Below are 15,949 nucleotides of genomic sequence, written 5' to 3' on the forward strand. Positions count from 1 at the left end.
TACTTGAAATTCTGAATGCATTAAAACATCAAGAGATAAAATGAATTTTAGCTTTCACTTCAAAAGTAAAGGACTGATCAAATAATACAATTTCCCCTGAGGTGAAACCACTAATAAAAGGAAAAAATCTTTGAATGTGCCAAGATTTTTTGAGGTATTAATTCCATATTGTTCCTTTAAGCTCTATGAATAGATTTTCCTCTCATTCTATATAAATTACTGGGTGGACACAAGACAGGGATGAAATGAATAGCTTTTTATTTATAGTATTTACTTTCTTTACTTATGATCTTATCAAAAGTCTTTAATGAAAGATTTTAAAAATTTCTTTTGGTATTTTTCCTTTTGGCTCACCTGGAAACATTTCTGTCCTCTTACATCTTGTCAAATTATTAACATGGGATATAATATTAATTTTCAATCATTCAGCTAACAAAGATTTACTAAATGTTTACTATGTGGAGCTCACATTCTAATGGAGAAAACATGCAAAGAAATATGTACATGCGGTACAAACTGGAGGTAGAAAATCATGCATAGAACATCTCAATACAGTTTTAAGCTCTCGTGGGTAGAGAGTTTTTCAATTTTGTCTTTGTTATTTCCAAGGCTTTAACATAGTGTTGACACATAAAAGTAATTTTGAAAAAAATAATCATTGATAGATAAATTCAACTCAGCAAGCAATTACTAAAAGTCTATGGTATATGTATCTATAGATACACACATAAATGTATGTATATTTGTGTCTATATAAATACATACATATACATGTATATATATATGCTAGTGTTTGTGTGTGAGGTGGAAAGAGACAGAGACAGCAGAAAGAGTGAAAGAGAAACAGAGACAAAGAGACAGAAAGTTAAGGAGAGAGAGAGCAATAGAAACAAAGAGAATGAGAGAGAGAGGCAGAGAGAGAGGGAGACATAGAAAGTGAAGAGGATCTGTTCAAGAGATACTGTGAAGGTAGAAACCACAAAATTCAGCAACAGATTTGTTATTAAGGGTGAGAATGAGAAGTTGAGGATAACACTAAGGTTGTGAACCTAGGTGAATGGAAAGATGGTGGTGTTGTAGGGAATAATAGGAATTTGAAAAGAAATGAGGGTTTGAGAAGAAAAACATTGAGTTTTCTTTTAGAAATACTGAGTTCAAGATAACTACAACCAGTTTGAGAAACTTAAAACATAGTCGGTGATGTGTGACTAGAGCTCAGGAGAGAGAGTAGGGCTGGATATACACACCTGGAAACAATTCAACTAGAGATAATAATTGAACCTATGGGAACTGACGCCATCAACAAAGAGAAGAGAAGACAGCATAGAGCAGAGCATTCAGAGTTAGCAGGTATAATACAGATAAAGAATCAATAAAAAGATATTGAGACAGAGCAGTAGAACACATAGGAGCAGTGTTACAAAAATTTAGTGAAGAAAGAGTATTCAAGAGTGGGTGACCAACAGTGTTAAATAAGGCAACTAGGGAGCATGGTGGATAAAGTGTTGGACCTGAAGTAAAGAAGACCTGAGTTCAAATCTGGCCTCATAAACTTCAGCTGTGAAATTTTAGGCAATTAACTTAACCTCTCTAATCCTCAGTTTCCTCATCTGTAAAATGAGGATAATAATAGCATTAACCTCCCAGGATGGTTATGAGGATCAAAAGAGATAATAATTGTAAAGCACTTAGCAGAGTTCCTGGCTCATAGGAAGTACTACATAAATGCTAGCTGTATTATTATGATCATTATTATTTATTATATATAGATAAAGAAGGATAGAGATTGAGAAAAGACCATTAAATTTGGCAATAAGGAATAACTTTGGAGGGGGCAATTTCAATTTAATGATGGGATCAAAATCCAGATTCAAGGGGGTTTAGAAGTGAACAGGAGGAAAGAAAGTAGAGGTAGTTAGGGAAGATGCATGTCTCAAGGAGTCTAATCATGAAGAGGAAGAGATATAGAAGGTATAGTAGGATCAGATGAGTGTTTTGATTTTTGTTTTGTTTTTTTAAGGACAGGAGAGACATAACTGTGATTGTAGGCAGTGGAGAAAAAACTAATAGATATGAAGAAACTGAAGATGAGAGAGTGGAGATGATGGAGGGAACTATGTGCGGGGGAATGTTCCAAAGGTGCATGTAGAAGGGTTGGCTTTGGAAAGGTTAAGGGGCATCTTTTCATGTGAGACCAGTGTGAAGGAGGAAATAGTGGAGGGAGGGGATGTCTGAGTGATGTGAGAATAGGAGGAGGGGAGAAGAAGGAGATCTTGATGAACGACCTCACATTTTTTGGTGAATTATGAGAAGTCCTCAGCTCAGAGGTTGAAGTGTGCCTTAAGGAAAGACAAGAAAGTTCTGAATAGCTTTTTTAGGTTAATGATTCTACTAGAGAAAATATAGCATTTGTCTTGCTGCAGTTTTTTTTTTTTACCTTTCTTTGTATTCTCAATACTTAACAAATGCCTGGCATTCCTACTGTTCTATAATAGGAGCTTAATAAATGCTAGTTGAATAACTGACTAATTGACTAAAGCGAGGACCCAGGTGAAATTAGATAATATAAATCTGGAGTGGATCCAATTAGCATTGTTAACATATTTACTCAACTCCATTAAACAGAGGAAGATACTGGAAGTATTCAAGGTTGGGGTTTAGCAAGGCACAATCAATGATAGGACATGGGGAAAGGGAATCATGGGTGGAGAATAGTGTACAGTACATACAAGTTGGTTCAACAAGGGGTTGAGAGTTAAGAGAGGAGAATGTAGCCAGTGCAATGATAAATGACCTGTGAAAGAACTGTGGGGTGGAAGGATAGAAAGTCATGGTGATAAGAAAAAACATAGGGTGATAAGTATCAGGAAAAGATGGAATGATAAAAGATTATTATCAGTTGAAGATTTGGAGTTCATGAGCAAGAAAATAGAATACTTGTAAAGTTATCTGAGGAATTGGGAGGTTTGGGTATCTGAGAGAGTATCAATATGTATATTGATGAGGGAAGGAGATAAGAAGAAAAGATAGTGAGCCAGACACAAAATCAATTGAAGAAGGAAGGAGAATGTTTCAGGATTAGATAGATAACAATCAATCAATATGTATTAAGTGCCAACTATGTGCTAGGCACTGGGTCACTAATAGCTGGAGATGTTACTGCTGCTGCTGATGATAAAATAAGTATTTTTATGAAGTACCTACTGTGTATCTGACACAATGCTAAGAGCTTTACAAATATCGCATTTGATCCTCACGACAACCAAAGCAGGAAAGTGTTATTACTATTCTCGTTTTACAGTCGAGGAAACTGAAGGAAGCAGAGGTTAAGTGACTTGCCCAATATCACACAGCTACTGTCTGAGGATGGATTTGAACTCAGGTCTTCCTGACTCTAAGCCAAGTATTCTATCCATTGTGCTACCTAGATGCTTCTAGGTGATTTATCTGGTTAGCATGAACCTCAAAGGAACAGAGGTTGCTTAATGAAGGTGGTAGATCATGAGTCTGAAAGGAGCAATGGGGAATAAAAAGCATTCTGATTCTCCCTACGGCCACCTCCACCATCACCACAATCAGTGAATTGGTGTACATGAGAGAAGTAGCCAGTACTGGAAAGAGTCGTGAGAACAGTATGTTAGGATTAGATAGGAGTAAGAGGAATATGTGAATACACACACACACACACACACACACATACACACACACACACACATGTTAGGCTGAGAACAGCATGTGGTCCAGATATCACAGAGATGGTTAATTTAATAACAGAGCAGTCTATTGACATACCAGTGATAATACTGTGTCCATTTGATGATAGTTTTCAGAGCAAGAAGTGGAAAAGAAATGCAGGAAGAAGTGTCATAGTGCACAGGTGTGGAAGGATTTTAATCGGACTCATTGGAGGGACTATACAAAATAATAAACTTACAAACATATATTTACGTAATGTATGCACACATTTATGTCAGACTTGTATAGACTATTATATTTTGCTTTAAACATCAGTGGATATTACCTAATATCTTTACACATCAGTTAAGACCAGAGGCATAAAAGAAAGCTTTTTCAGTTAGGTTTTTTTTAATTTAATTCTATTAAAGGGGGGGCAGAAGAAGGACTCTACCCCCTCAAAAAAAAAACCCTACGAATTGCCAATTTAAATGAGACTATAACACGGTGCACTAGACAGAGGGGAAGATGAAATACTGGAAACATGCTTCTTTGACTCAACAAGCTTGTCAAGAGGAGGTTTGAAGTAAAAGGAGGCAGTAAGGTAGTTAATGCCATAAGAAAAAAATACCTTCAAAGGTAAAACATTTTTGGATATATCTGTGCTGCAGTCAGCATAATTTAAAATGTGGCTAATATTTAAAAAAATCATGGATGTTGTTACTAATATTTCCTGAAAAGAACTAGGATCTCTTTCTTCTTTTTCTTTCTTTCTTACTCTCTTTTTCAATACAAATGTCCACATTTTCTCTGATTTCCTTTTGTGATATGTAGTATTGTATTTACGAAACTTTGTTTTTCTTTACTAAAACATCTTTAAGGAAGATTGCATTGATATTTCTCTTAAAATTATTTTGCTTAGAAAATATAGTAGGCAAAAATATAAAATCCAAACAAATATTTTCTTTACCTTTGGACCTTGTCTTCCTGGGTATCCTGGTAATCCTGGAACTCCAAGTTTCCCCTGAATTTAAAAAAAAAAGACAGAAAAAGAACATTGTCTAAATTGACTTAAATTGAAATACTGTATTGAAGATTTTAAATACTTTAGTTAATAACAATTGGACACCTTCCTCATCTTTTTATGGATTTATTTGTTTAAGATTATTCTAAGGCCCTATCACCCTTGACTTTCAGCTCTCAATTTTCTTTGGAAGAGAAGAGAAACCACTATCTCAGGAAGGTCTCAACATTCTAGCCTGGAGTCAAAGTGCTTAGAGTTCTCTGCTTGAGAAAAGTAGTATGGGGTATAAACTAGTACAAGGAAAATTCTGGACTATTAATCTATCCATCTATCTGTCTGTCTATCATTTATGTATTTATATCATATCTGCTTCCCAAAAGTCTTGAAATAACAGCCTCTTTGTCAATTCCCTAATCTACCAGCCCAATGATCATCTCATGGTCAGAAAATTTGCCTAACAACAACATGGGGAAATCTCCAGGTGTCTTAATGTGTATCGGATAAGTAGCAACCCAAGATAACCAGGAATGCACTTTAAAAATCAAATCCTGGATCAGCCACTTAATACTTGTGTAATCTTGGGTAAGTCACATAACCTTACATGGCCTCAGTTCATGATCTATAAAATCAGGGAGGTGGCCTTGATAGTTTCTAAGGTCTCTTCTTGTCCTCCATCTATTATCTTATGGGTCTCCCTCCGTTTCCTTAATTTTAAAACGAAGGAATCAGATGTCCCTGATAGGTGTCCCTAAAATGCTCAGATTATCTAAGAATTAGAAAAATAGGCCTTTCTTATTCCTCCCTTCTCCTCTACCACACGATTTTATATGTCTGTATATGTACATACACTATCTCCCCTGACAGGATGTAGGCTTCTTAAGGCTAAGGATTATTTAACTTTTTTCTTTGCATAGACAGTGCCTAGTACAGTGTCTGGCACCTAGTAGATAATTAATAAACTTTTATTGATTGATTAGTAATGTAGTTAAAAAAAGAGACATGGAGGCCTCAAGTAAGAATACGTGAGTTTGAAACCCAGTTTGGAAGTTTATTTTTTTTCCAATAGGAGACTCAGTTTCCTTCTCTGTGATGTAGGGGTAATAATAATTGCTCTAGTTAGCTTACAGCTGTGAGGAAAACATTATATAATCTTATAGTTCTATAAAAATATGATTTTTTAAAATTTTTATCTGTTTCCACAGCCCTCAGATTCTTGTCAGGAACTTATGCAAAAATACTAGCTGAGATTTCTGGTCCTGATTCTGGGTTGGCTTCTCTAAGTTACTTTGAACAAAGTAAAATCATCCTTACAAACATACTCACAGACATTATTCAAATTGGGCTTTCGTGGCCACTAGGGGGCACAATACATAACAACTGTTTAAGAAAGGGTAACAATCCCTCTTTATATAACTTATCATTTTGTTTTTTTATATGGACGAGTCAATTTCAATCTCTTTTATATAGAGTAATAATAAAATAAATAACTTAAGCAGTATACAGTGTTTTATTTATTCTTATTGATGTTAACATCCTAAAGGATCCAATCAAAGAGTTATAAAATAGTGAGAAAGTAAAATAATTGAGTATAATGAATGAGAATTATGTGTGTGATTGCAATTTGTATGTAGTTATCATATTTATCTAATATCTATCTATACACACATACATGTATACATATGTATGTATATGTTCATACATGCATAGGGATTTTTTTCATGTAAAGTTCAGCAAGCATTTGAGAAATAGTGTAATCAACACTTCTCAAAAGTTGACAATCTTGTATAAATTTTTACTTGGGGATGATTCACTTGATGTGCTTGGCAGTGGTGGTGGTAGGGATAGGAAGCTTATTTCCAAAGTAATAGTATGATATGTATTAATATGATAGTATTACTCTCACAGAGGAAAACTCTAAATATATTCTTCTATTTGTGAAACAAGATTGCTTTTAACTATTGTAGCCCAAATTTCATATCTATGGAAATGGATTCATTTGTAGAAATTTTGGAATCTGGAGAGGTATGCAAATTCTTTTAGGCTACTTCTATGTGTATATGAATTCTATATTGTATTGAATAGTATAAAATCATTTTGATGCATTTATTAAGCACCTACTATGTCAAGGAACTGTACCTGGTTCTGGGGATATAAAGACAAAAATTTTTAAAGTCCTTGCCCATAGCACATTTTGAATGCAACAAAGGGGAAGTGGCATGTTTACCCATAACCATAGTGAAATTTGAATGTTATTAAGTGCAGAGGGAAAAAAAGAAAATCAAAGTATCCAGGAGGGAAGGATGACACTTTACTAATAATTGAACTCTATATAGCTAATATAATTGGAAAGTAATCTTTTAACAACACTAAATTAATATTTAAATGCTCAGGTGTTTACCAATTCTGAATATCCATCGATTTTGACACAATTATCATACCTATTAATTTAGGTGATTGGTCTATGTACAAAAAAATCAATAAAAAAGAATGGCATTCTGTTGATTCACAAAATATGAAATGAAGAATTAGGTTTTCAAATGTCATATTGAATGGAAAGTTAATTACTGTATAACCTTTATTAATGATTTTGAGTTTATTTTAATGTCTCTTTAACTTAATATGTTACCATAAATATTTTGCTTTCATAAGAGTTCTGCAGATTTTTAAAAAATGGAAAACATATCTTGGCAATCATGTAGTCCAACTTCCAATTTAACAGATAAGGAAACTGAGTCTCAGAGTGGGATAGTAATTTTTACACAGTTACACAAATAATAGTTACAATAGGATTTAAATAGATCTTAACAACATGCAAAATGAATCAAAATATTAAGGTTTGAAAAAAACACCTGCATAATTAACCTATGTTTATCCTTTTTTAAATTATGTTGCAAGCTTCAGAAATAGAGAAAATACTTTTACATTTCCAACTGTCTCTTTTTTTCTTAACAAGATCTTTTACAACATAAGAATTTCCATAATTTCTGAAAGCATAGATGTAAACACAGAGACCAAAGGGGGAATGATATTTTTTTACTTCAAAGTTTTAAAACGAGTTATTTTACAGCTACAAATTTATCTTGTGTTACCACTTAGCTCCTCTCGTTTCACCAACATAAACAGCTTTAAGGCAACAGTACTAACTTTCTTTTCATAAACTGCCCTTTGATTTTTCCCTGGCTGAATAGCTGGCAAGAGATCTTGAAGTTTTTGGAATATCCATTCACGAAGAGATTCTACAAGGCAATTAAAGTTTAAAATAGCTATTTTTCAACACTCTGAACTGCCTTTTGAACTTCTTCCTATTATTCAACTATATCAGTGGTATTGAGTAAAAAGTTTATTCAAGGTGTATTTCATTCTCTCTTGTAGTCAGTACTTTTTTTGGGGGGGGAAGCTAGGCATTGGGGTTAAGTGACTTGCCCAAGGTCACACAGCTAGTAAGTGTTACGTGTCTGAGGCCGGATTTGAACTCCGGTCCTCCTGAATCCAGGGCCAGTGCTCTATCCGCTGTGCCACCTAGCTACCCCTCAGTACTTCTTTTGTGTAGATGTCCCCTCCACTAATGCAGATTGTAATTCTTCCATGCCTTATTAGACCACCTTCCTATGTTTCTGTGACTGAAAAAAAAAAAAACCATTGTTTAATGATGAGCTTCCTAGGGCCTCTGGGAACTTAATTTTTTAGTTCTTGGTTTATAGATATTGAATCCATTGTTGGGTCTGTATTCTCTAGGCCTGTCTAGCTTGGTAGTTTCTTTCAGAGTTTGGGTTTCACTGGCTTACACTCAGTGTCATCTGCATGCATGAGGCAAAAGAGGAAGACTTCAGTGGAAAATAACACAAAAAGAAAAAAAAAACATTAAAAAAACCTAACATCTTTCTACAGTAGAATGCCCACAATAAGTCAACTGACTATATGATGACAATATGTGGCATAGTGAACATGGAATCCTGGTATTAGTCAGGAAACCAGAGTTCAGATCTCATCTCAGAAATTAGTTGTTTAATTCTATGCAAGTTACATGACTTCTCTCAGTCTCAGTTTCCTCATCTGTAGAATGAGGATAATAATAGCACTTACCCAATAAGGTATATGATATGTGTATATGAATATAAGACATAATATATCTGAGTTATTGTTATCATCATCATAAAGTAGGACTACAGGTAGAGATTAGGTAGTACAGTGTATAGACTGCCAGGCCTGGAGTCAGGAGGACCTGAGTTCAAATTTGGTCTCAGACACTTACTAGCTGTGTGACCCTAGGTAAGTCAATTAATCCTTTTTGCCTCAGTTCCTCATATGTATAATGAGCTGGAGAAGGAAATAGTAAACCTCTCTAGTATCTTTGCCAAGAAACCCCAAATGGGTCACGAAGAGTCAAACATGACTGAAAAATGACTGAAAAACAACAAAGGGTTAGGGATTGGACCTGCATTTTCAAGGAGCACCCAAGCAAGCCAGTGTAAGTTGGCATCTTCTCTACAACATATTGTCATAAATTGTGGGGCTTTTTTCAGTATTTTGAAAACTTTATTTCAATGTTTCCCTTTTTAATGCTGTGTATTTTATTATATTAATTTAAAACATCCTGAGAAGGGGCACAGACTTCATCAGACTGCCAAGGTGGGAAAGGGGGTTCATGATACAAAAAAAAGGGTTAAGAGCTTGTTTCTTACAGAGTTCTCTACAGTAAATGATTTGCCCAGGGTCACCCAGCTACCCTGTGTCGTAAGTGGCACCTGAACTTTAGTCTTTTTGGTGTTAAACTGTCTCTCTACTCCACCATGTTGCCTCTCCTATTGGATTTTATCTTCAGATAAATAAAACACTCTTTAGTTTTAGACCTCTAAAACAAAATGTAAGCTCTTATACTAGTTATATATGTACATTTATGTATGAATGTATATATGTACATATATATATATATATAAAATCAATAAAAAGAGATTAAAAATCAGTACATGAAGCATCTGGTTAGCAATCCCTCCTGCAATGCAGATCACAATTGTCGTTGATATAGTTAAAAAAATAAAAAGGACTACAGAAGGAAGGCAATAAGCATTTGTTAAGCATCTACTTTGTGTCAGATACTATGCTAAATACTTCACAAATCTTATGTCATTCGATCCCAAAAACAACCCTGGGGGATGGGTACTATTATTATCCTCATTTTACATTTAAGAAAACTAAGACAGATAGTGGTTAAGTGATTTGCCCAGGGTGATATAGCTACTAATTGTCCAGGATCATGTAACTATAAGTGTGTGAAGGTGAATTTGAACTCAGTTCTTCCTGACTCTGGGCCCAGAACTCCATCCATTGCATAACCAAGCTGCTTCTAAACATACAATATAGTAATTGTCAGGAGTAGGATTTGAATTCAGGTCTTTTCAACTCTAAGCTCTAGGATTCTATCCACTATGGCATGCTGCTTCTAAAAATGAGAAATCACCACCTAAAAATAGATCATACAATCACAAATGGACTTAAGTCAGATGGAGTTAGCTTCTTTAACAGTAGAAAATCACATTTATAAAAGGTACAAGCCTGCATATGCTCCTTGCTCTGAAGTTTCCATTTGTTTAAGAGACAGGATTTCTTTTTAAATGAGCCTAATCTTCCTTAAACAGCTATTTATTTCATAAAGAGGGCACATCATTTCATATTTGCATAAATTCCCCGTAGCTGATATTTGAAAACATTAACACTGTACAATGTCTACTACTATTGTTCAAATGAAGAATTAACCAGAAATAATTTCACGAAAAACTCCAGCAAGGCCAGATCATTTTACTCCCTACAATAGTGACCTCAAGAGTGCCCAGAATCCTATGCATGGAGATGAATACTTTAATATATCTGAAAAGACAAGGAATTCAGAAAACACCAACTTTATGACCTTGCTGTCATAGACAGAACCAAAAAGTTGTCTAATTCAGTATCAACACTGCATAGGTAAGCAGTGTAGGGGGAGGGAGTGAAGGGAAGTAAACAAACAGCAAAAAGCACACTTTTAATGATGTCCCCTTGGATACATTAAGTTATCATCATTTGTTTTATGCTATTGATTTCAAGGTTAATGAAACTCCCTAATTATGATCACAAAGACATTTGTGTTCTATGTTAATTGCTGCATTAAAGGAATTGATTCTCTTATGCATTTTTACTAGAACTCTGCTGCAAGATGGCTAAAGAGCAGATTTGGGTCAAAGCAATCACACAGAATTTGGGAAATCCTGCAAAGAAAAATGGTATAAAATTTCCCCCTTCAAAATCTGGCACTTGAGGAAAGAGAAGAATGCTGATGAATAGTGAAGTGGAAGGAATCCAGGGGTGGTTTCAAATCATTGATGCTGTGATTCCCCATATTAGACCTTTGGCAGGGTGAAGAGTGGGGCTGAGTGGAGGTGAAGTTTATCCAATAGTAGTTGTCTGCCAGCAGCAGCAGGGTCTTGGCAGAGTGGGGAGATAGGCGGGATTTGGAGGGGGAGGGGGAGCAAATAAGGGATCTTTCACTTCATGGCCTTTCCATTGACCTTGTCCCTTCCGTCAAACTGATTATCATGAGCCCCGTAATTGATTCAGGAGTAGCATGCCACAGTGAGAAACCAGAAATAAATGGCTAACCTAGCAGGGCATTTATGGTAACTGTGTGGATAGGATGAGGCTACGTCTCTTTCTAGTCTGAGTACCATCCCTACTACCCCATCATCGGAAAATATGTCCTTTTTATCTCTTAGGATAGATTGAATATAAAGAGCCTATGGAAAGCAAAGATTCCTTCCCATTAACCTTAGCTTCCATCTAGTCTGAACATATCTTGTACCTACAGAATTGTATGTATGTCCTTTCCCCCTTTAGAATGCAAGCTTCTTGAGGGCAGGGACCATATTTTTGTCTCTCTTGGTATCCCCACAGCTTATCACAGTATCACACATAAGAAGCCTTTAATAAATGTTTGCTGATCAATTGACTTTCATACACCACTTTGAGATTCTTAAAAGAACATTATTATTTCACAGTTAAAAATAAAATTTAAAAAATTATAAAAAGAGAATATTATTATATACCATTGTGTGCTTCAGCAAGAATTTCCTTTCAACTTGCTCACAAAGTTTCACCCTCATTGGCAAGTCTCCATCCCCTTTGTCTTTCTTTTAATCAAATACTTATTTATCTTCAGCCCTTATCTTCTATATTTGAACTTTTCTCTTTGGCACTTCCTTTTTTGCCTTTCTCTCTTTTCCAAAATTACACAAAAGGAAACAACAGAGCAAGGAACACAAGCATGTTCCTACTTTTCATAAATGTGTCTTTCCACTGTCTAAGAAACAATCTCCTTTTGACTTGTGTCTACTTGCCTGGGTACCTATTTTATGCATAATTTCTGAACAATATTATAACATGGATAGAGAGCCATCCTCAGAGCTGGAAGACCTAAGTATGTTGTTCTACTTCAGACCCCTACAGGAGGGGTGATTCTAGGAAACTCACTTAGCTTCTCATTTTTCTAGGCAACTCTCCAAGACTGTGAGTAGAAGAGAAAGTGCCAACACACATTTATAGAGAGAGTTGCCACATTGGTTTCTTATATCAATGAAATCACAGGTCCAGTCTTTATCTTTATTCCTATGCTGTAAGACAAAATGATTATGTCTTGTTTTCTATTAGATTCTGTATGATGCATAACACATTACACTGTCTGTTATAAATAAATCAGAATGTATTTGTATCCATAATGCTAGAAGAATTTATTTTGCCTTTAGAATACACATACAATATGTCCAGGCTACAGTTAGGACTAGGCAAAGTTGGACATCACCTCATAGGAGATTTGAGAGGCACAGGAAGACCTCACATGTTCCCTTCACCCAGCACTTCCTCTCCTAGGTGACACTGGTGCTCTCATCCTTTTATACCTGACCACATTCTATTCTACTTCATTTGTACACTCCACATTCTACCCAAAATGAATTATTGTTCCAAGATTTGGTCCTGCCTTCTCCTTTGTTTGCACATTTATGTAGGCTGTCCCTGTTTGCCAATAATATATTGTTTCCAAATATCCATCTCTTGAAATCATTCAATCCCTTAAAGGTCCAACTCAACTGCACTTCCTCTGTGAGGTCTTCATTTATCCCTTCCAATGAAAAGATCCTTCTCCCTTCTCATGTTTAGTCATAATTTTTTTTTCTAAAGACTATATTTTACTTTGGATGATACTGATTTGTGGATGTCTCCCTCATACCTCCCATTAGATAATAAACTTCATGAGGACAGGGTCTGTTCTTTTTCATGTTTGCATTCCTAGAAGCTGGTATAATGTACTATGTACTTAATAATGGTTGTTGAACTGACCTGAAACTTCTAGTACATAAATTTAAATTCTAGAGAAATCATGACAAATCCTATATGGTTCACAGGGTTGTATTATTAAACAAAAAGGTCAGGTCTTGACATTGAGACAACTTAGATATAGAGTAAAGAGAAATATAGTTCATGTGATTCACTGATCAATTATATATAGCTGTCCTTCAAACTTGATTAATTCAACTTAATGACATGGGGAGTTGCTTGTATATTTGTAAAATCAAAATTTAATTAAAATTACACTTAGTAATTTATTACCTTCAACAAGCAATTTGAAAGTTCAAACAATCCTTCTGACTGAAAATTTGCAATTGCTTACTAACCTTCTCCCCAGCTTGACCAGGACCCCCAGGGTCCCCAGTTGGACCTGCTCTACCTTTGGGACCTTCAGGGCCATCTTCTCCTCTTGGGCCCACTTGTCCAACTTCTCCCTGAAAAACAAGAAGGCCAAAGTATAATAAATGAGAAAACAATTAGTTAGTGAATGACAGGGATGAATATGTAATAAAATATTTTACTAATTGATTGCTCAAAAAAGTTTTATATTTATTTATGCATATTTTGTTACTGAAAAACGAGTTGGAAATTTGGAGAGTATTAAACAAGACAAACAAATGCAAATGAACATAGTCAGAATTCTACTAAAACTGCAGGAGCCATTTGTCATTACGGTTTAAATTAAATTAATCTTTAAATCTAAGAGACAGATATGGAAGAGGAAAGAAAGGTATTGGATTTAGTGACTATTTAGTGCCTTGTTTTAGTGGTCTAGAAAAGTCACAAATAGGAAAGTCATAGCATATAATGCTATGATATGATATATACTAGATGACAGAGCTGGAAGGGACCTTAGAGGCCATTGAATCCACCGCCACCCCCCATTTTACTGATGAGGCGGAGAAAGGCTAAATTGCCCAGGGTAATACAGCTACTAAGTGAAGACACTTATGGAATTCCTGACTCCAAATCCAGCACTCTATCTACTATTCCATATAGCAGCCAAAAGCCTTGTGTTTCAGTTCCAAATTGGACACAAAGGTAATGGCTTCTGCTTGGAGCATAAATCTTTACTTTGTTGTTGTTGTTGTTGTTGTTGTTGTTTTTTCAAAACAAAGGCAACAACTTCCCTCCCCACTTAAAATAAAAAAATCTGATTAGCATTTGTCATATTAATTAGGAACTACTTACGTAAGATAGGGAATTTTATTTTTCCCATTACAAAATTTAAATTAGTGAAGAAGTTGACTTATATTTCTAAATTTGATGGACTCCATTCACCCAAAGAGTGAATTATTGGTCTAGACCACAAAGACTACTTTCTAGAGAAAGTCAAGTGTATGATTCTTGGATCCCACATGAGGCAAAATAAGACCAAATGCTGCTGCTTTAATTCATATGTATGCCAATAAATGTCACAAAGTTCAGTAATTGCTTCTCTGAATCGCACTATTTAGAATGGACTTCTCATTTGTTCCCATTTAAAAAAAAAACATGCCCAAATACCTAAACTTGGTAGACATATGCAACTACTTATCCCTGAATATGCTTTTATAATGTAAAATGCTATCATATGACATATGGAATATTTTAGCTAAAAATAATATCCCAAAGAAGATAGATTTCCAATGACTTCTACAAAAAAAGAAAGATCACAATATATAAAATTTTGTGTAAGCATAGTTACTAATAGCTCAAATGTCTCTATTTCCATTTTATTGGTATATTAAACAAGATAATAATTTTCACACACATGCACTACAATAAAATTTCTTTTCTACTTACTCTGTCACCTTTAAGACCCATGTCTCCTTTGAATCCAGGGAAACCATCTTCGCCCTAAACAAAAGATAAGCAATATATGTCTATTTAACCATGTCAACATCATTCTACAATTAAAATGTTAAATCCTCTCAGTTACTTTATATCAATCATGCCAAATATTCACATCAATAGTCGCTTTTACAATTGAAAAGAAAAAATTCTGAGGAAAATATTTCTTATTTTATTTGTTAAAAAATGAACCTATCAGTTATTGGGTTTAGGATCTCAGAAATCATCTAGTCTAATTCAGTCATTTATATATTGTGTGGTGGGGAGTAGCCAGACTTTTCACTATAATATATACAAAAGATGGTTATTTAGCCTTAGCTTGAATACTTCCAGTAAGGGGGAAGATGATGACTTTGTTGGCTAACTATAATTGTTGGGAAATTTTTTCCTTAGATCAAGTTTAACTTTGCCTTTTTTCAATGTCCACTCATTTCTAATTCTGTTCTCTGGACCCAAACAAAATAAATCAGATTTCTTCTCTACTTGTCTACCTTTGAAATGCTTTAAGTCAGCTAACCCTTTCTGCTGACTCCCTCTCCACCCTCATCTTTTTCACTCCCCATCTAAACATCCCCAATCACCCCAAATGACCTTCACATGAGCCTTCACCATCTTTGTTGCCCTCCTCTTGCCTATCTCCAGATTATCAAAGTCCACCTCAAAAGCCGATGCCTTAAACTGAACATAGATATGATATCCCTGAAAACTACAAAGGTGAATTTGGTTGTGAGGCCCGTAATTACAGATTCAAATATATAACTGTGTCATTTTAATAGCTAGAATAGCCAGATCATATCTTTGAATCCATACTCTCCAAATCCATTCTGTACTCTAGCTGAAAGGATTAGATTCTATTTATGACTAAATTCTGTACATGCTAATGAATTGACCAGGTCCATGGTTCAGTTAACAGAATTTTTCAGACGCTGCCACATTATTGAGTTAATTGCTATTATACTAGATCAGAGATGTCAAACATGTACATCATGGGCCACGTGTGACCCACAACACTATTGAATGCAGCCTGAACTAGATTAAAATGTA

The 15,949-nt window shown here is 35.0% G+C and overlaps 1 protein-coding gene across 1 annotated transcript in view; it reads right to left on the reverse strand.

Annotated features, from left to right (window-relative positions):
- Window positions 1-15,949, reverse strand: part of COL11A1 (collagen type XI alpha 1 chain) — a 289,348-nt gene that overhangs the window by 126,484 nt on the left and 146,915 nt on the right. Inside the window, exons 29-31 of the mRNA XM_027868250.1 lie at window positions 14,858-14,911; window positions 13,399-13,506; window positions 4,646-4,699 (exon numbers count right to left, since the gene is read on the reverse strand). Coding sequence (XP_027724051.1) covers window positions 4,646-4,699; window positions 13,399-13,506; window positions 14,858-14,911 — 216 coding nt within the window. The remainder of the gene's footprint in view (window positions 1-4,645; window positions 4,700-13,398; window positions 13,507-14,857; window positions 14,912-15,949) is intronic.

The sequence above is a fragment of the Vombatus ursinus genome, unplaced genomic scaffold (genome assembly GCF_900497805.2).
Source record: "Vombatus ursinus unplaced genomic scaffold, bare-nosed wombat genome assembly UNPS02014787.1, whole genome shotgun sequence".
Taxonomy (NCBI): domain Eukaryota; kingdom Metazoa; phylum Chordata; class Mammalia; order Diprotodontia; family Vombatidae; genus Vombatus; species Vombatus ursinus.